The following is a 21652-nucleotide window of genomic DNA, read 5'->3' as shown; positions in this document are numbered from 1 at the left end:
AACTCCTTTCTAGTTTGATTACGCATTTACACAGCTACACAAGTTATTTGGTGTCTAGCCCTTTTCATTAGGGTTTCATTATAGCGTGCCATGCTAAGGCTGAGAGTCTGCAGTCAGTATGGAGGCATTACTCAGATGAATTTCTGATGGCGTTAGGCCTGCTGTTTTGCCTGAGTACAGACTGCAGAGGCAGGCCATAGGTTTAGCTTGGGCTTTTTGAGATGCCACTCTTGAGGAAAAATGCACTGTAAAATTGGACCAGAAAATGTGTTGCACTTCTTATGCAAGTATTCTGTGATGTATTGTATTCAATACAGATACTAAAATGCTGACTAAAATATGTTCGAGCAGTTCTGCACTGCTGTTAACACATTTTATGCATACGTTTACAGATTTTTTTCCAATGGAAAGTGGTTTCACTACTGGTACAGTATCAGCACCGAAGGTTTTATTCCAGCAAGCACTGTGGTTGAGTGACATCACCTCAATTTTTTATTATCCTTAAGATATTGCATTTTTCATATTCTTTATTTATAAAGGAACAATGCTGCTGTAAATACAGGTATTTTTAATTTTTTTTATTTCATTCCATCACAATCAAATGCAGTTCCCTATTTTGTTTAAGGGGTATATAAGCTTTCTAACAGTGTCTTCAGAAATTTATAAAATGTAAATACTGATTTTGATGGTCCTTAAGATGTGTTTAACTGTGAGACTATTTAACTAATGGTGTGGATGTGATTTGTCATCCAGTATTAAGTTCTTAGTCACTGATTTTGTGTAAAAATAGGAAAGAGGGAAACTGCAGCTTTCATTACAAACTCTTTGATTTGCCAGTTATTTGAGTTATAGCAAACTCATAATTATGCCTCTGAATAGTACATCAAGCATTTCTCTCTGGCTTTAATTTGCTAAAGCTGTGCACATATGTAAAAAAAAAAAAAAAAAAAAATAGATTATTTTAGGGGAGATGTAGTTCTAGAATTATTGCTTATGTCATTTCTTAAGCAGTTATGCTCTTAATGCTTAAAAGAAGGCTAGCATTGTTTGCACAAAAAGTTGGTGATCCCCAAAAAATAGTAATGAAATTACTTCTGTCCAGTAAACTTTGTATGTCATGTCAATTTATAATAAAAGCTGAAAAAAATCCCTTTGTTTTCTATTTATAAAGATGCCTTTTCTATATGTACCCTTAATGAGAGATTTTGAAGAAATCATGTAAGCTGGTTAAAAAGCATTTGAATGGTACAGTAGATGTAAAGAGAAAAACCACATTCAGTTGTTTAAATGAACCTTTGTTTTTACATTAAATGTTTATTTGAAATCAGATTTTGTACATAAAGTTCAGTAATATAAAATCTGCCATGATGGTTGTCCAGTCATTTTGTGTGCATGCAAAAAGGCCACAAGCAGTACCTAGCAGTAATACTGCAACTTTGTTTTCAGTTTGGACCACATTTTTAGACTGTCATGATTCTGAAATCTGTTTTGGAGTTTCATACTGTTGTTCCTCCGTGGATATCTGAATGCACTTATCCCATAAAGCTGGTGATGGGAGTTCATGGAGTTAAATGAACTGCTTTGGAGTTCATGGAGTTAAATCCTCTTTTGGGAGGTAGAAACTCTGCTTACAATTTCTGTTTTGAGGATGGGTGTTTAATTAGATGGTGGTGTCTGCAAGCATAGTGTAAATAGTAGCAGTGATTTTTGAGGCACAACTGCAAAAGTGAAGTGCATCACAGTTGGCTCATCACATGTTGGCAAAACCACTAGTTTGGACTTCCATGTGCTGCGCTTGTATTTCCTTTGCCAATGATTAACCCGTTATAGTTGATGTACTCTCGGCCATGAGACTTGTGGGCCAGGAATGCTTTTACTTTACCTGAATGAAAAGTTATATTTACAGTAGTGTTACATAATGAATGAAAAACGGTTGACCTTTTAGCCCACTGATTTTTTTTAATTAATAATCTCAGTTCAACAGCAGCCTTTTGGCTTGTATAATGAACATGATGCTCATCAGTCTAATGGTATTGAATTAATAGACAGTGAAGAAAACTAACCTGTTCTTCCCATTCAGAATAGTGTAGATGCTGAAGGTTAGGGTTGACTTCTCAGCTTAGTTGCTTAGAACTAACTAGGGTCTCCACACCTATAATCTTAAGTAGCAGCAGGTTTGATATGTCTGCTTCTGAGAAACTTGGAGGGGGAGTTAGGTATTTTCAAGTAAGCCTTTTGCTGTATGCATATTTGAACTCGTGCAAAGAACCTTATTTGAACTCTTGGGATCTTTACTTCTTTAAGACCAAGGTTTTGCACTGAGCTATCATTTCTAAGATGATGATAGTTCAGGAATAACATGGGTATATAGAGAAGAGGTGCGATTGTCCTGTCATTTTGCTCCACCACCAAAGGCAATTCATAGAAGACCTATGGGTGCCTGTCTGGAAGCTGTCTTCAAGCCTGTGCATTTCAGCATTGATCTGAGAAGTGTTGTTGATGCTGAGTATGGAATAACACTGCCACTTGTGCTATGTTCCATATTCAGGGGCAATTGTCACCTTCAAACTAAATCTCCCAAGATTTGGCCAGTGCTCCAGATTTGTCTGTGTATGAAATGGTGATATTACTGCTAATAAGGTAGAATGGGCTGAGGGAATCTAGGGCAGCATTTTTGGCCAGAGTGCCAGAATCACCCCAACCTCCACCCATGCCCCGTTGGGGGAGCCACAAGGGGCCTGATCCTTATTGTTGGCGGTGGCTACACTCATGCCTCTGGATGGATGGCAGGAGAGGGGCTGGGGTTGCACTGCCCCGGCCCATTTCCTGCCATGCGCTGCAAGCCATGGGTGCACCTGCTGCCATGGAACTAGTGCTGGGGCTCCAGAGCCTAGCACAGCTGTTTGCAGCCTGCTACGGCCCCACCACTGGGTCCATGATGGCAGCAGCTGCACACATGCCTCTGGTCAGATAGTGGGGGAGGATCCAGGGTTGCTTTGCCCCAGACCCCTTCCTGGCCATGTGACCAGAGGCGCGTGCACAGCTGCTGCAGCCATGGAACTGGTTTGGGGGCTGTGGAGCCCCATGCAGCTGTTTGCAGCTGCCCAGCTGCAGCTTGCCAAGGCTGTGGGTAGCTGTGGAGGAAAATGGCCTTGTGCCATGCGTGCCAGGGGTTGCTGATCCCTGACTTAAGAGGTTGTTCAACTGAGGGCACTTGTATAAGCAGACAGGATTGGTAATTGGCAGGTTAATTCCCCATCACTTGCGTATCAAGTGTAGTAAGCAGCACCTCTTCAAAAGGACTCTGTTGATCTTGCAGCCAAGACCTCAAGATGCAACTGAAAAGAGCATCTGAAAGATCCTTATGCACTCTTGAGTTTTGTTTGCACCTCAGCTAACAGTCTTTTAACAAAAGTTAGATCTTGCAGTCCTAGGAAAGCAGTGCAAACTTGGAATGCAGCAAGAACTGAATTTAATAAAATATGCAATGACACTTTTCTTGTTAATCTGGTAAATTGCATATGAATATCGCTGTTGAATGTAGGTAGTTTGACCCCACCGTACAGTCAGGGGTACGTGAATGTCCTGATTATGGCACAGGACTCGAGCTGGTAGATCTTGGTGACAAGGCGGCAGTGTGGAGTTTCTACCAGAGTGGTCTGGAGTGTATGTCTCACTAGTACCAAGAGATGGGTTTTTTGGTCCTAACAACATAAGGGAAAACTGCCATCTTGTCTCGACTGGAGACTTGCCCTGTACTAAATGGCCACAGAGGAGGCAGTGTTTGTTTAGTCCTGACCAGTTGGTGCTTTCCATAAAGATACCTCTGGACACTGCAGGACACAATTTTTCTAACTGGAAATCTGACATGACAGGGTACATCACAGGAAAGCAGCAGCTCCTAAACTTCAGGTTTTCCTCCCTTTGCATGGTGTGATCCTCTTCCCACGAGGATGAAATATATGGCCTTTTTAACAATACTGAATTTTCCCAAGTTTAATGGCTGGTAGAGAAATAGCTTTATATATAGGATAACTGTAATAATTTTAGGAAAATCTGGGATGGAGGTGCCAACACATGCATGTGTCGTCCATATGTGTCTATCCCGTTCCCCACCCCCTTACAGCTTCCAAGGGAGGGGTGGGACAGGGAAGAGGCCTGTAGTGGAGCTCCATCCCCCATATGCAGGGACTGGGAATGGCCCCTGTGCGGTGTCCCCTGGCCTCCACCAGCCCGTGCTGCATGGCCATACAGTGCCTTGCACTGCTGTCAGCAGTCAGCTGGGGTGCAGAGCCCAGAGCTACACTGCTCCCATCCCAACCAAAACATGGAGGGGGAGGAACTGCTTAAGGCAGGGGTCTGAGCCCTGGGCTCTGGAAGGTGGTGGCTGTTCCCTGGTCCCAATGCCAGGAGTCAGGCATGTGTAGGCAGGTTTTTGCCCACCTGGTACTTTTTGCTTCAGTTTTCTCCAACGGCCAGCTCCCTGGCCCCGATTCCCCAGGGCTGCAAGCAGAGTTGCTTGCTCAGTAGAATCAGTCAGGAGCCAGGCATGTGCAGGCAGGTTCCTGCCAATCCGGGACTTGTGTTTCACTTTCCTCCAATGGCTGGGACAGACAGCCTGCGAAATTGGGGATGTATGGTCATCCTATTCATGTAGTCCATGTGAAGAAATGGGTCTTGTGATCTTAAGGAGGAACTTCAGTAGTTTAGAGCAAATCAGTGTGCCATGAAATTCTTTCCAGGGTGCCATGCAATGTGAGCTGTTAGCTACACAGGGTTCACAAAGTAAATTCAAACAGGAATCCATAGTGTCAAAAGTATCCTGACCCGTTGTGGTCTTTCTGATTTTTTGCAACAGAAGCATCACTTTCCTGTTTTTCTGCACTCAGAAAATGAGTGAAAACTTAAGAGCTGGCATCTTCCTAGTGGTGACTTGAGTCCAACAAGGTTGAGAACCACTGGCTTAGAGGTTGAGTGGCTACTGGAGTGGGTCAGAAAGGTTATTTGTGCTTTCACTGGGAATAATTGGCACTGGATTCTTCTAGAGAATATGTATTGACTGCCACTTTTAAATAAAAGGGGTAGAGGGATGGAACAGTCTGCATGCCGGGGGGGGACAGTAAATCAGGGACCCATATTCATTCAGTATGCCAGGAAGTGGGGAGGCTAGACTTCCACACAAGCAAATATAGCAAGCCTGCTTTTTGACAAGCCAGAACAGGAAAACAACCATTTTGTTGAAAACTGACGGTAATGAGCACAGAAAGAACTGTCTGAAGCACGCTGTGTGTATTCCTTAAAGGTGTTTGAATGAACAGTTCAGAAATACATCCAGAAAACTAAGGGTGCCAGTGGAAGCATGTGACTATGTGGTTATACTTGCACAAAAAGGTATTTTGAGAGGGAAACAGAAGGCATAGAGGAGTTACCAATGTATTAGCGAGTTGAAAACTTGTAGAGCTAAAGGATGCACAGAAAAACAAAATGAACTAAGGTAGGGGGAAATGCCAATCTTCCATTCCTGAGGCTTTTCTGAACAAACTGTCTTAAGTGCTAATGTACACGCTTCAGTACCAGGTATTCTGACTATGGTGGGCCTCTGACTATGGTGGGCCACTGACTGCCATCCAGAAAGAATGCTAGTGTAAAGCTGTTGCTAATAAGGACTTGTTTCATGGATAGCAAATCTATATAGTGAAAGACTAATGTGGAGGCTGTATAGCCAACTGCATAGTTGTAAAGATTTAATGGTCCTGTCCTATAGGAGAAATAAATATGAAGCTAATGGTCTGACAAGGCTGTCCCATTGCAGCATGCAATGGGATGGGGGAGCTGGTGGCACAGAGACCAGGGAGCTTAAGGTGGGGTGAGGGAGCAACCACTTGCTTGCCCACATGTAGTGCACTGGGATGGGGGAACTAATGCGTGTGGGGTGTAGGGTGGGAGACGGCTGCCTGCTGCTTTGAAGTTGAACAGCCCTGATCTATTAAACCAATTCCACTAGACCAGGGGTTCCCAAATTGGTTCACATACCCCTTGGGGTACACAAGACACTGGGGTGGGAGAAATTGTGTAATGGTAGATTTAATTTTCATTATAATTGGCATTGGCATTTAAGGGGTTAAAATAAGTATGCTGGTAGGGGGTATATAATGAGAAGAAAAATTGGGAATTGCTGCACTGGACCACATGCACTGAGTCATCAACTTTTATTTTAAAAAATTCTTCACATAAAGACAAACATCTCTATTAGTTGAGGTAAGTGAACATGATGGCTTCAGAGACTACACTTGGAAAGCTTCATGGCAGGTTTAACAGTGTTTGAAGGCCTCATACATTACAGTATTGGAGTCATAGGAACCTTTTAGCGAGAGAATTCTCCAACTAAAGGGAGAGGATTGTAACAGGAGTTGAACAGTACCCACTTAATTTTGCAACCTAGGCTACCTGTCCTCACTTCAGAAAACTAAATCAAGCAAGTGATGGATCTACTCAAGCCTTTCATTTGAAGAGATGATCTGATGACTACTAAACTCACTGACACACAATGACATGCTGGCTCTTCTCATAGCTACATTTTTGAAAGAGTTCACACAGCACTTCCTAGCACAGAAGTACTGTGAACCTTATACCAATAGCCCTATAATTATTCTGCTTCACCTGAGTGTAACATTAATATTTTAAGCCTTTTCATAACTGCAGGAAAAAATACTTGCCTCTCTTAAATCTGTGAGTACCCACAATTTTGAGAAAGCAAACAGAGGTTGAGGTCTGTCAGAAGCAAGTCTTTACAGCTAATATTTTGACTCCTACAAGCAAAGGATCAGCACTACTTCCTGGAAAAAAGTCTAGGGTGTGAAATCAGAGCTATATTCTGCTATTAGCTTCAGTGCTATCTTCACCTTTGGCAGACTGCACTTTCATAGCTACAAGTAAAAATCTACACAGAAGAAAACTGCTTGTTGAACCTTTTTCTTCCATTCAAACGGAGACTGAGGAAGAGGCATTTCTTTAGGAAGATAAGGTAGAAACTGCTGTGTTCCAAGATGAGCAGTTCTCCATGATTATCCTTGCCCCTACTACAGCACTGGTCACCTTTTTAAAGGCAAAATATATAAAATACAAACACTGAGTGACTTAACTTTGAGAATGTACAGGACAGATACAGCTAACATGAGGATATTAACACTGAAGAAATAAGGCAAGGCATGATTGTCTGTGACTAGAGATAAAGCTTTTTTTTCAAAATATTGCCACTTTTTTTTTTTAAATGCCAAAAAATACTTTATAGAAAGCTTGCTTTTGAGGTAAGGAAAGCTTCTTACGTATCATTTATGTTGGGGCCCTCCCAAAGCATTTAGTAAATGCTTTGTATTAAGTCAAGTCTTGACTAGGAATAGAACTTGTTTAGACAAAGTCCTTATTGTAGATGTGAGCTCCTACTTAATACTGTAGCTTCAGTTGGCTTTTATAAGAATGCTGTACAAGTTCATAGTAAATCCCTATAAAACACCAAGTTAGCAACATTTGCTCATCTTTGCTTTAAGCTTTGCAGAGCTGCTGGTACTACACTGCAGCCGTCAGCATGGTCCACCTTATTTATTATGGAAAACCTATTCCAAAAAGGCTATACACGATGCTGTTCAAGAAATACCTGAAACTAAGGCACATCTGCAAAGAACCAAGACATTTAACACATTGACTACATCTTGAAACAGACATCTAGGCTCAGACACCCTTCATCTGGAGAAGGGTCAGTACCACATCTGGAGGAGAGTGCTGTCATTAGTAGAGAGACTACTGGTTCAGATTTTGAACGGTGCAAGTTACAGCACTTTGTGAAAGTAAGCCTAGCTGAATTTCCCTGCTGTAAGATAATTTGCTCTTATTGCAAGTGGTATAAATAAGACTTTGGTCCACTAATGTCAAGCCAGAGTTTGCAGGCTTGTTTCACAGAACAGCCACACTAAGCAAGTTAGAGATGCACTTGCTGTGTAAAATTAAGCTGGAGTACAATGGAACACTGACAGAAGTCTAGAAAAAAGAATACAAAACCTTTAAAGGATTTATCACAAAATTAGTTCAGCAGAAGAAATAAATGCCCGTTTTACTTCCTCCTTCCTCTACCCCAGGTTAAGTGGGTCATTTTTTCCAGCACTCATTTTGAAATAAATCCAGTAAAAGACACAGCATAGGAGAGTTCAAGTAATGTAAAGGTGGGATTTGTTAAACCACAGAGAGACCAACAGCTGAAAATATTTCAGTACTTCTCAGAAGCTAGAACACCAGCACCTTCCAGCCTGGGTAGGAGAATGAACAGCCAAAATACAGAGAACCACATGACTGATCAAGTACCCAATCAAAAACCACTTCCCTGTTGTTAGAACTAATGGTTACTCTCAGTTTGAAGTTTCCTCCATCCTTGGCAGGACCTAACTGCACAATTTCCATGTCAAATGTCACAGTTGATCCAGTAGTTACAGCAGGCAGTTGGTTTGTCATCTCTTTGCCATTTACAAATACAGCTCCTGAAACAGTCCAGATACTACAAGTTATTTATACAGAATATGAAGTACTAGGCAACGTAAAAGGAGTCTTATGACGGCGATTGGCTGCATCACGAAAGCTTCCCCCAAACATGCATCATCCTGTTCAATCTGGTCATCACTCAACTACACCCAGGAAACAGGAACAATTACTTTGTTGCAACAGCTGCACCTGGTTCAAATCTGGTAGCTCTTTCCAAAGGTAACATCAACAAAAGCATTAATCTCTGACTACACTGCTTTCCACAGCAAGTGCATTAACTGAACTAGTCTCTCACTACAGTATCATGACACTAAACTATTACATTCTTCAGTCATATCAATGTGGAAAGAACAGCAGTTCCCCAAGACAGCTATTAACCACTGACTTTTCAAATATAAAATGAGAAACCAGTGTTAAAAATCAGCTTGAGGAATGAGTTAACTATACAGGTAATTTCAGGTTCAAGATTTGTCAAATTGCATAATCTCCATTTTTGGAACTTCCAAGTGCAGGTTAGATTAACATTAGTTCAGGACTAATCCTGCCTTGAGCAGGGGACAGTTTTAGATAATCTCCTGAGGTCCTTCCAGCCCTATTTTTCTAAAATACTAACAGTGCAAATTACACAAGGATTAAATGTCCTACCAACAGCCTGAGTTAACATTAACAAATCAAGGCTATCACAAGCAAGCCATAGGGTCAAGAAACAAAGGTGAAGAAAGCACGGGGTCATACAAATAATCTCAGAATATCATCTTGTGCTGCGGCTGAGGAAAAAGAGAGATGCTTTTCATGGGCTGAGTCTGAAACATCAAGAAAGTGATGTTTGCCAATCCTGCACATTCAGCCACTGCAAGCTCCCAGGGCAGGGACCATGTTTTTAAATGCATGGATAGTGCCTTGCAAGCTTTTGGGTATTCCAGGAATAAAATGGAGCCTCAAGTTGTGCTGGATCCCCACCCTTTTCCTCTCTCACACCAGTCAGAAAAGGGAAAGCCTCCATGAAGCTGCTATCATTTCCCCAAATATCTAACATGGGACCAGTGGGTGGCTTTGTAAAGTACAAAAGCAGAATGAAATGTGCATGCGTTGCCAGACCTTGCACAGAGATGAACCAGTCAACCAGTACCACGGTCTGCTTCCAAAAATGCAGGTCATCATAGCTACAGTTTGACCCTGCTTAGGCTGCTGAAAATTGCTAAAAATTCAGTGGTAACAGATGTAGCAGCCTGGGGGAAATAAGATGTGCACATAGCTTGCACACACACAAGGGGCACAGGCAAGAACTTAACAAACAAAGAAGGGGATGAGATCCTTCAGTAGTACGAAACAAACTCACCGTTGGTGCTAATACACACTGCTTTGTCTCGCTGCAAAGAGTCGTAGCCGTTCTGCTGCTCCACACAAACTCCCAGACTGTCTCGCTTGTCTGACTGACCGACAGTTTCAATTCTATGAAAAAAAAAAAAAAGTGTTCAGAGCTTTGGTTTCAAAGAAAACTAAACAATGAAATCTTCACCACATCTCTTCTACTCAACCCTGGGGAAGCTTCAAATGCTTGCTACAGGTTTTCCAACTATTTCATCCAACTTGTCAGAGATCGTTTCCACTATGTAATTAAGGTCCTTCTATAAGACCCGTTTCCCCAGGGCTCACCTGGGAGAAAGCAGTCCAGCTCTAGATCTGCTTAAAAATCCTCCAAATTTCACTCTTCTCCTCCTCTAAAGAGGCCTTCCTTTAAAGTAGAACAGTGGGGGTTTCAATAGTTTTGGACCTTAGCTGTGCTATGCCATCCCTTAACATTCATGCCAATCCAGGCAGCATCTCAAGTTTGCATTTACTGCAACAGATTACTTGCAATGCTTAGGGCAAGATGCTATCCTTCTATCAGGTGCGAAAGACCCTGTGTCAGCAACAGGGATTCAGGACGCAAGCCTGCTCGAGGTTACTAACAGAGCAGGTGAGGCAGTTTGATTAGAGAAGAGGACAAGACCAATTTATATCTGATGAACAAATGTCTGCTTTCAGGACTGACCACTCGTGTTTGAATGGAAACAGACTTGATCCAGGGCAAAGGCCACACAACCTACATGCTTACGGACATTTCTATAACCAGGTCTGTTTTCTTCTGCCCCATGAGTCATGATTTTGTGTCACTGACCTTTCTTAAAGATGCCAAGTGAAATTTTCAAAAGTACCTAAGTGACATAGGAGCCCAAACTCAATTGATTTTGGAGGAGACGGTCTCCGTAGAGCCCAAGTCACTTTTGAAAATGGGCCTCAGGAGCTTAATTAACTTAGATGCTCTCAAAAGTGTGAAATGCTACATTTCGTTTTTTGTTAAAGACTATGAAAAATGGAGCAGATGCTGAGTGTGTGTCAAACTGTACAAAAAGAGACACAAGTTGAAGCTTCAAGAACTGGAAATTAAATCAATGCAGCCTTTATGCACTGTGTTTGAGAGAGTAACTTAGCAAATTATGAGTTAATTCCTTCAAGACCTGCAGGGCAAATGAAAATTGGAACCACGTTTTCTTCTCATGCTCTGTCAGCCTTTTCTGTCTTCTGGGAACTATCACTGAGATAGCAGGCGGCTTACGTTATAATAAAAAAAAAACAAAGTCCTAAAAGTTTTGCAGTTGGAACTGATCCACAGCGAGAATGTTTTTGTACAAAACAACCTTTGAGGGGATTTGCAATTCCCCTCTGGCATATTTTTGGATTTTAAGTCAGCTCTAGGGACTATATTCAGAAAGCGTGGTAAAGATTTAAACTTACAAATTACCAGCTAGAGTTAACTCCTTTGTATTCAACTAAGAAATGCCAGCTCTCTACACACAGAGCTCTTGTATCGTTGGCTCAGAAGTCAGCATCTTTCCTCAATATATGGGCACAAACTTTCCTGCCCATCTGAAGCAAGTGCACGTTTCAAGCCCACCTGAAGCAAGTGACCACCACTTTGGGCTGAGCTCTCACACACAGGAATACATGTGAATGAGCAAGTTAGGGACTGCTCAGACTAGCAATAGAGGGACAAAGCAGCATTCAGAGAATCAGCAGCTCAACACTTAAAACATAACATGCTAGAACAAAAGCAGCATGAAGGGCCTGGGCACTACGGCAAGAAGTGGAGACGCCAGGCGGGCATCCCAAGAGAAAGCACCATGATCTCCCACCTCTTCCACAAATAGAGCTTAAATTGTGATAAGTCCATAGGCTTATTGAAGGGCACTGGCTCCTTTGCTTCATACGTGCTGTTTCCAATAGCAAAACTACCCAGCTGTCTAGCCCCAGTCAGATGCAGTGAACCTTAGAAATACACAGCGGAAAGCTGGGACCAGCTTTGGCCCAGGACAGTGACATCATCCCCCAGGCCACAAACTCATCCGAGGTAAAAGAAAAGCGTTGCTCTGGGAGGGGGTGCAGACTGCTGTCTCTATCTGAGAGGTCTTTCCACATCCTGATCGTGTGACAAAAATTACAGAACTGCCTCACAAATACCCATAATGGGACCCATGTCCGATCCCTCCAGGAGCCTGCTTACCTCTTGGTGAACACACTGTCGAAACAGATGGAGGAAGCCAAACACCAAGTATTACACTCATCAACCAACAGAATCCTACACGTGCTTTGAAATGGGAAGCTCCCAGGGAGATTGAGGAGAGTGGCATAAACAACCTATGGTTGAAGTTGCGGTTCTCCAACGTCTCCCACTGCACCTTTTGCAGCCACATACCAGTTAACACTCTGCTGCACTGAAACAATCTCCCCATGGCAAGAAACCCTTGAAACCAAACTGCAGGGCAAAGGAATTTTATCTATTATTAATGCCAATGTGTAAGAAAGATATAATCTGGAACAGAACCTAGAAAAACCCAAAGCTCTGCATTTAGTTGCCCAGAGAGTTCTGAGCCAAGGGATAGTAAATCCAGTATTTGCTTTGAGGTAGAAGCCATGTGCCTCTCTACATTCATGTCAGACAATGGCAGGCAAACAGGCTCTTATCCTATGGCCATCTAACAATCAGAGAAAGCACCTGTCAGGAAAGAGGAAGTGAAACATCATGCAGCAAACTCCATAGACAAATGCCACCATCACATCCTGTAAGTTGCCCATGGAGCTTTCTGTGGGACTAGAAAGGACAGGATTGACAATCTGGGTAATTAGAGAAAGTCAGGAAAAAGCCTTGTTTGAGTCTCAATTACAACCATCATTTCTAGTCTCATCTCGTTGTGCCAAATTAAAAACTTAACCCTGAAAGGAAGTTTCCCCAAGAAAGCTTCTCCTCTGAAAGCTTCTCAGCTGAGCTTTAGCTGTTGGTTATAGGGGCTGTCTGATCAGAGATTAGTGGAGGTTCCTCCTACTTAAGTTTTCACAGTATCACATGAAAACAAGTCTCTAAAAACCCTGAGAAAAGTGGGTGGGAAACGTCTGCTGGTGAGGGACCTGATCCAAAGCCAGCTGGAATCAATGAAAGACTCTCAGTCAAAGACTCCCACTGACTTCAGTAGGCTGTAATCAGTCACTAGCAGTTGTGACAAGCCCCACATGCACCACAGTTGTGATAGTTCTAGGCTAAATTTTGCACTTTGCTTCAGTTTCTGTTTAGATGGGGGTGAAGTCTCCAAGACAATGTTGAAAACTGCTCTGAGAAACAAGGAAGTGGAAGTGGAGAGAGGAAGGATCAGGCTCCACACAAGGGGAGGAGCACGCATGAACAACTCCAGCACAGAGAGAGGGCAAAGCAGGAAATTCAGTTTGCATAAGTGCACCGTGCCGTGGTAACAGAGCTTGAACTTGCCTGAACGTTAAAGTCTGCCCGCAGAAGTACGTTGGAGCTTTGGAGTAGAGCACACCAGAGGACTGCGAATCATTTCGAAGTGCTATGTTCCTTCGACTGCTGAGGCTGTAGCCCTCCAAACCAGGTGTCCATTCTACAAGAACAGGAGACGATAAATGCTGGCCCAAATTAAATTCTCTCTCCCAACAAGAGCTAAGCAGCAGTCACCTTTCCTTTTACTTTTGTGAAGCTTCCAGTCTAACGTTAACAAAGCTCTGGAGCTTGAGCTCCCCTGGACTAGGAGTAGAGAAACTTTTCTGCAATGTTTTGAATGACTGCCTAAAAATTAACATGCAGCTGACATGTTGGTGTGGTCACTATAAAATAAGAACCAGAGTATCCAAAGAAAAGCCCTGAGGACTCCAGTGCCCTTATAAAATTGAGGCCAAGGATGACAGAGTTGTCATTTCCAGACAACCTAACATCTAGTCTTACAGACACTGATGTTCTTCTTAGGGGCATAACTTCTTGAAGATGAGGAAGATCTCTCTCATATTTCAGTTTTGACATTCAAACAGCTGGACAAGCTTAGCCAACAACTTTTCTGTGATGGCAACACTGCTATGTTGCTATACCAAAATAATGCAGTAAAGGAGTTCACTGTCATTTAAACCTTCTCACCTCAAGGAACCCTTCCCTCTCCACCTCCCATCTGCTAATCAAATAACCAGGAATACTTGAAGATACATTTGTCCCAGAGCCACTATTTCTCTTTGCCCTCTCTTTGTACTAGAAGTAGTAAATAACCCACAGCCAATGAGCAAGCGGCTTTAAAATTTCTCATAGAGCACTGAACAAAGTTGCACACCTATGCTTTTCAAGGCCAAGCTCCAGCCCAAGCACAAGTCTAAAAGCTACCACTTGTACAAAACAGCAGTGTTGTAGAGGTGCAAACTTAATCATAGGATAAACTCTAAGAACCCTGCCATAGGAGGTATCATAGTGTTCTGATATAACTTGAAGTGTAATTACCTTATGTTCAGATACAAATCAGGAAACCACATGATCTACAGTCAGCACCACACAACAGCACGTCTAGGGCTCTGCACAGACAACAAAGACTTCAAAGATTAATACAAATGCTTACCATGAGGAACTAGCGTTGTACGGCCAGTCTGAGGGATGCTCCATGGACTCCATTCCTGCCTCCCATCACCTCGAGCGCACGCTCGGAACTGGTAATCAATGTTGGGGTCAATCTGGAGCACTATGAACTCTGTCTCTGAGCCAACATACACATCTTCAAAGTGACTGGCAGTACTCCTGCGACACTGAAGCCTGTAGTCTTGAGGTATGAAGTCATCGTCCACCTAAACAGACAGTTATTAGATTATATTTTCCTCTCAAATTCTTTCTATTATACTTTGAAAGAGAATGTACCAAGACAGCACTGCAAATTGGCAGCATATGGTATAGCACTACTCCCATTATTGGAATAGCAGGTCCAGTTCTGCTACATCCAATGCCAGATGAACTGGACAGTGCTCAGAAGAGCCTTTGTTAAAAGGAATGGGATGTATGCCTTACAGCAAGAGATCCAAAGGAGTTCACCAAGTCTTTTAAGAAAGGGAAGCCTATTGTAGCTACACAGGTGGACAGAATTCTAGAAAGTTTCTCAACCTAGCAAAGAATAAGAACCAACAGACAAAATTTCAAAGACAGACAATTCAGACCAGAAGCATATCTCCGACTTAAAAGTGAGGGTAGTAATTCAGCAGCCCCTGCTGGCTCTCACAGAGCAGGCATTGGGCAGAGCTGCGGCAGTAAGAGATCTAGTAAAGGGCTGGTGCTGGGGGTGACAGGCACTCTTGAACAGGGCAAACGAGCAAACAAATTCTCGTGAGCAGATAAATGGCAGAATTCTCATGTGGAGTCTTTGCACCACGAAAATGCATCCCGCAGGATTCACCACACTGCACCATGGTATCCTGCAGCTGAATGAAACAGTTAACATACAGTTGCTTCCAATACAGTTTAACAGCAAGCTAGATATAGAGCACTGCACTGGAAGAAGGGGGAAACTGGGAGCAAAAGTGACATTTTTGGAAATTTTGGGGACTCTAGAAGCAAGTCTGAGTGATGCCCATTCATGGTAGTTCACCCACCTTACACCATCGGACCAAGATACCCCCAGGCTTCTCAATAAGTTCCTCAATTTGGACAGGTGGTCGCGATGCTACTGTCCCATGACTGAATATTTGATTTTTCAGTACGGTAAGAAGACAGTCATCCAGCTGGGCAGATAGACAAGGCACATCAACCAATGAAGGTACTTCTGGCAAGCTGAGGAGAGAAAATTTGCTATAATATACAATTATAGAATACAAGCTGGTTCCATATTTCATCATGTGGGGTTGAGCCCCAACTCAGTTAAGGGGACAGAATTTGCAGAAGACGATAGTGCATACTTTTAAAAAGAAATACTTCCATATTTCAAGGGGCCGATTTTAAGGAATTAGAATGTCAAAAGAATCCCTCTTTTTGGATTTAGAAGTCTTGGAAAGTAGAGATTGTTTCAGACTTAATGTGGTTGGCCATTTCTCTGCAGTCTCTTCTGGCATATAAGCCATTCCAACGGGAATGACTTCATTATGTAGAGATGGTCCACATTTCAAGGACCCCCCCCCGACAGGGTGAACACTATATTCTAACAGCTACAGCTTATCCCAGTCAAAGTTTTAGAACAGCAAAGCCCAAAGTAAACCTTTGAAACAAAAGCCTTCAACTCAATTACTCTAAAAGGAAAAATTTCAGCTGTGGAGGTAAGTCAATCATTACAAGTGTAATACCCATGCCACATCCATGTCTTACCTATCCAGTTGAATGTGCAAGGCCTTTTTTGTGAAGCTACATAGTGTCTCATTCTGGTCTCCTACACCCCCCTGGACAGCACTCTCTCCTAGAAGCAAATGATAAAAAGATAGATAGATATAGATATATATATATAGATATATAGATATACACACACATACATACACACACACACACACACACACACGCCTAGTGAGCAAAATGCTCAAGACTGACACTTGTCAGTAAAGACTACATTTCTGAAGGAAGTGCAGTGTGTGCAACACTCCTGCAAGCCATGGGTGTTAAATTCTTTGAGTAAATACATAAGATCCCTTTGTAGGTGCATAACATAACACCTGCTGCCCTTTCAAAATGGCTCCAAACGTACATATCCATACCCAGAGCCTTCTGTAGACACATCCATGAGATGGTTAAAGTACCCCAAGCAGCAGCAGAGTTCTGAGTGTTGATTCCTTGCACCCGACTCTAATGCCCTCCTCCACCTACTCTAAAAGAAAGGAAACACCACCCTAAGCAGCAGTGAGTTTGTCAGAATCTAAAATACCTGACAGAACAGCTGTGGCCTAGCCATGCAAGGAACAAGACTCCTTAATTTAACCCATGGGCTCATTTGGAGAAATTATTTTATTTTATTGGGGGGGGGTTGGTTTTTTTGCTAACGTATCACTCCGATATTGTGTAAACTGCACCATGGGGAGAAAAAAGTATGCTTTTCCAATACCCCAGCTTTAATTCCTTACATTTAACTTGAAATTACTTCTCAAGTCACAAGAAGATACAAGAACTTCTGCTCCAGCTCAGAGTCTTTTCAAATTGACCACCTAATGGCTGCAGTATAACCGGTGAGAGTAAAGCAATCAAAGCCCAGTTCCAAATGGACAGGTACTACCAAATGAAAATGGCAGCGAGATGCAAGGAGCACGACTTGAACTCCCTTCTGACTCGCAACAACAGCCCCTCCAGCTCACAGTTACGGCACAGCACAAAGGAGCTTGTATTGCTACAGTCCACAGAGAAAGCCAGGAGGCAGCAGAGTAGTGAGCAGACTGGCAACCAGGGACCTATAAGATCTGACACAGGTTGTTACCAGGTAAAAACTCATTACTTCCATTACCTCATTAAGTCTCTATGCGCAGCAGAGATGCGTTAGTGCCCGTTGCATAGGGGAACACAGAATTTTAAAGGAAAGTGGCAAGTTAATACTTGGAAACTGCCACCTCTCCTGTGGAAAGAGGATTTCATTCTTCGGGGCGGTCTGACCGGTGCATTCCTTAAGCATTAACTTTACACCCAAGTGCCCGCTACTACGTTTCCTGCCAGTAGCAAGCTGCACAATGCATTTTAGTTCACAAAAGAGAAAACAGTGAAGAAAACAAAGCTGAGATGGGAGAACAATGGAAGGAAACAGCCAGCAGAGTCATAGCTAAAACCGCTATAGAGAAGGCTCTCCTGTGCTGGGAAACAAGCACGGCAGACATTCCTTTCTGCCGAGGTATTTGGTACTGCCAGGACGTGTTTACCATAATGGGCAAACTTTCCATACTTCTATTGTTTTCTGTCCTGTCCTCCAAGCTGTGGGAGAAAGGTCTGAGATAAAGTGGAATCCAAGGCCGGCAGAGGTCACCAAAAAGCAGAGCAATCTTTAAGCGTCTGTGGGGTGTGGGTTTATGACACGGCTAAAAATAACTCCCTTCCAGTCCAGGACAACTGCTCCCTCACTATTTGGACAGAAACTCATTTTCCAAGATGACAAATTCAAATCTAAAGTCATTTTCTCATAGAGAAGTTTTGCCAAGCGGCAAAACTTATCCCAGGCAGAGAACGAACATGGGATCGATGCACCACAGGAGTTCTGAAGTTTGAAGATCACTCTGGGCCCTACAAACCTGGGCAACATTTCCACTAAATGTTTGATGATAAAGATATATGGCCACTCCTGAGAAATACTGGCCTTACAATGGTCTATAAAAAGGCTGGGAGCCACTGCTCTAGTCCTTCAGAGAAGACACATAGAAAGGTAAATACAAGACATTATTTGAAATGCCCCTTACCTTCCTGGAGCAGGTCATCAGCTGTACTGACTCCATGTTCTATTAGCTTCTGGCATTCATCCAATGGTTTGATACTCTCTTGTTCTATGGTATCTACTTCCTGCAGCAGTGCCATCAATCGCTCATCCAACAGCTTCCTCAGGGTCCCTTTTAAATCACTAAAATGCTGCTCAAGTACATCCCTCGTCAAAGCTGCACTCTCTTTGATCTGATTGATACAAAGAAAAAGGGTTCAGGGTGACGCTGAAAACCAAGCTGGGCTTTTATCTTAACAAATTATTTCATCAGCATTTGCTTGCAGGAAAGAGATGCGTGAGGACAACTTTTACAAAGGATCACAACAAATCAACAGGGTTGCAGTCAGTCAGACAATTCAATAATTGCAGTATTTTGCACTTGTCCTCCCTTAGAAACAATGAACTGCACACATGTAAAATGGGGAACGCCTGGGTAGCCAAGCAGTTCTGCAGATGAGGTTCTGGGAGTTTTAGCAAACTGAATGTGAGTCAATGTCATACTGTTGCAAAAAAAGCCAACACCATACGGTGTGTTTAAACAGCAGTGTCGCATGCAAGACATGTGAAGCAATCCTTCTACTCTCCTCTAGCAGAGGCCCTCCTACTATTGGGTGCTGCATCCAGTTTTGAGCTCCATATTTCAGGAAAGACATAAGCCAAAAGGACAGAGTCCAGAGGCAAGTATTAAAAAGTGATCAGAGGTCCAGGAAGCCTGACCTAGGAGGAAAAAATGAAAGAGCTGAGTCTGTATAGAAAGGGAAAACTTGAGTGGGGGAACACCATAACAGTATTCAGCTATACCAAGGTTACTGCAGAGACAGAAGTAACAAACTGTTCTCCAGGACCAACATGGACAGGCAAAACAGCAATGCGCTTAAACTGCAAATAAAGTCGGTCTCAGTTAGACCTTCTTGGAAAAGCTTTCTAATTATAAGGAGAGAAAGCACTAGAATAGACTCCCTAGAGAAGTAGTTGAGCCCCACATCACTTCAGCTTTTCAAAAACAGGCTGGACAAATATCCATCAGGATGACGTAGCTAGAACTGACCTGCCTTGGGTCAAAACAATGGACCTTTGACCTCTTTAAATCCCTGCTTCCCTTATCTTCTACAAGAAGACTATTGAGAGTAAATGCAAACTTTGCATTAGGTCAGCCTGGTGGTTTATCTACTCCACTGTCTTGTCACAGCCCAAACCAAATGCTTTAAAGTGTAAACACTGCATTCAGCTGTTTTGGGAATAACATTCCCCTACAGAATATTCCCTCATCCCTTCCAATACTCAGAGGTTGGCTTAAACCCAGGAATGAGAGAGTTTATATCCCTTCCCATGCTCTTCCGTAGCAACTGTAACAACTCTGAATACTCCTGTTATCCACATTAGATGACTGATTATTATTTTAATCCAGGTAAGCACTTCACCTCAAAAAGGTAAGGAATTCCATAAGCTAAACAAACACTGTCTGACAAAAGTTCTTCTTCAAACCCATGTTTGAACGGATCACCTTCGATTTCCACTGCCCATCCCCTTGCTCTTTTCTTACAAACCAGATGAACAGCAAGTCTGTCGCTACATCTATTGCAAAGCTGTAGGCTTGGAAAGAATTTTATTACAGAAGTGTTATTACAAGGAAGTTTACTAAATCGATGCATCTGATTTTAGGAGAAGAAAATATATTTGAATTTACAAAACAAAACCCAAAACAATCAATCACAAGTTAAAGTAAAAAAACAAACACTCCCGCTGCATGGGCTTTCACAAGTTACGGAAATGCTGTAACAAACACCAAGCCCTACATGTCATTTCTAGATCTTTAGAAGCAGACAAGCAGCACAGGAAGCTCTTTGGTTAAGTAAAATAAATTTCCCCTTCAAGTAATATTCATAAGCCTCTGCAGCTGCCACACAGCTTGGTTTCTCTCCACATGTTATTTCAGAAAAAAGGAAGTGTCTGGCCATGTACAGGGGGAGGTGAAGGAAGAAGAGAATAGCTTTCCTTTCCCCCCCACCCCCTACCAATCCCACACCTTTTTTTGATTCACCTACCAACTCAGTGAGCATCAGAAGACTTAGGTTAGAGAAACTTAGACAAACTTTGATTGATGTTAGACTAACTTCATTCAGAAGAGAGTGAGGAAAACACTGGTGTATAAACTCATGCACAGGCTTCCAAAGATTTGCAAAGCACAGTACTGTGCTCCTAAGATGGAGCCACGTTAAGCAGCCCCCTATGGTCCAGCAGTCCCAAGCAATCATTTTGCTGCTGGCCCCAGCTCAGTCCAGAACCCCTGGGGTTTCCAGGCACTCTCACCCCTAAGTCACCGATTCAGAGCTTTCTCTATGATCAAAATGGCAGACTAAATCTGAAGCTGCAAAGAGGAATCTGAGAAACAGATGTTTGCGAGTGCAGCACGATCAGCCAGAGCTGCAGAACGGGAAGAGGCTCAGCACTAACAAATGCAAAATCCAGTATCTCATGGGAGGAAACAGCACTGACTAAGGAAAGGTGAACATAACTTAAGCAGTTACCCCCCCTCACTAAAACAAGTTGGTTTTCCTCCGTCTCAATATGTTTCACAGCACCAAGCAGCATTATTGTTTGGGCTAGAGTCAGCTGCAAGTTGCTCGTTATCTTTAGCAGTCTGCAACATCAACCACCTTGACAACCGTTAGGATTCCCGTACACCAATTGCCTGTTCAATTGTAATATCAGGATACAAAGGTACCATAGAAATCTGTTGCAAACCCGCGTATCAGCTATTAGGAAACAAACAGAAAGCCAACAACATCGCTGAAAGATCACGCCCCAAAACGAACCCAAGCCGCGACCGAGATCTACAAAAACTAACGGCCGTTCAGGCTGCGTCTTCCCTGCAGAGTACTCGCAGGTGACCTGCGATCAAGCGAGAGCGCTCTGCTCCGGTGCGGTGTCGCAGCAGAGCCTTGCCAGTGCTGCGCCCGCCGCGCGTGTCGCCAGCATCGACGGAGGCGCGTCCCACGGTGCACATCCCGAGCCACACGCTGCTCCCTGACTAGCAAACAGGGAAAGTGTGTCAATCTGGACCTGAGGGAAGTATGAGATGCGGTTTAACCCACGTCTGCACCACGAGAAAAGCGGGTTACCGATCTCGGCCTGCAACCCCAGCCACGTGACACGGACCGGAGGCGCGAGGGGGCCGGCGGTTAGTGGCTGCACTCGAGGAAAGCCCGATCCGTCTCCACCGCGCGCTTACGGCAGAGGAACGTGCGACATCCCGCACCGGGCAGGACTTGACGTCACTACGGCCATCCACTTTTTGGACCCAGGCTTCCTGGGCGCCTCGAACAACTGAGCCCCCATCCTGCGCTCGGTGCCCAGGCCTTTCCAGACTCCTGCCTCTGTGTGGGGAGGCGCAGGGAGGC

The 21652-nt window shown here is 43.4% G+C and overlaps 2 protein-coding genes across 2 annotated transcripts in view; one reads left to right on the top strand and one right to left on the bottom strand.

The window, feature by feature from the left end:
- SUZ12 (SUZ12, polycomb repressive complex 2 subunit) overlaps positions 1-6042 on the top strand; it is a 48640-nt gene extending 42598 nt beyond the window's left edge. The window contains exon 17 of the mRNA XM_006017403.3: positions 393-6042. The gene's annotated coding sequence lies outside the window, so the exon portion shown is untranslated. The remainder of the gene's footprint in view (positions 1-392) is intronic.
- Positions 6043-6300: 258 nt separating this feature from the next.
- CRLF3 (cytokine receptor like factor 3) lies at positions 6301-21648 on the bottom strand (the record flags this gene model as incomplete). Its single annotated transcript, XM_025196238.1, has 8 exons — positions 6301-8528; positions 9869-9981; positions 13331-13463; positions 14457-14679; positions 15475-15652; positions 16181-16268; positions 18235-18442; positions 21484-21648. Coding segments are annotated over 8 exons (1359 nt in total), but the record flags the coding sequence as incomplete, so codon positions are not given.
- Between the last annotated feature and the right edge of the window lie 4 nt (positions 21649-21652).

Source organism: Alligator sinensis, unplaced genomic scaffold, assembly GCF_000455745.1.
Source record: "Alligator sinensis unplaced genomic scaffold, ASM45574v1 scaffold282_2, whole genome shotgun sequence".
NCBI classification, from domain to species: Eukaryota; Metazoa; Chordata; order Crocodylia; family Alligatoridae; genus Alligator; species Alligator sinensis.
The sequence above is the reverse complement of the archived record's forward strand: the minus strand, read 5'-3'. Positions and strand labels throughout refer to the sequence as shown.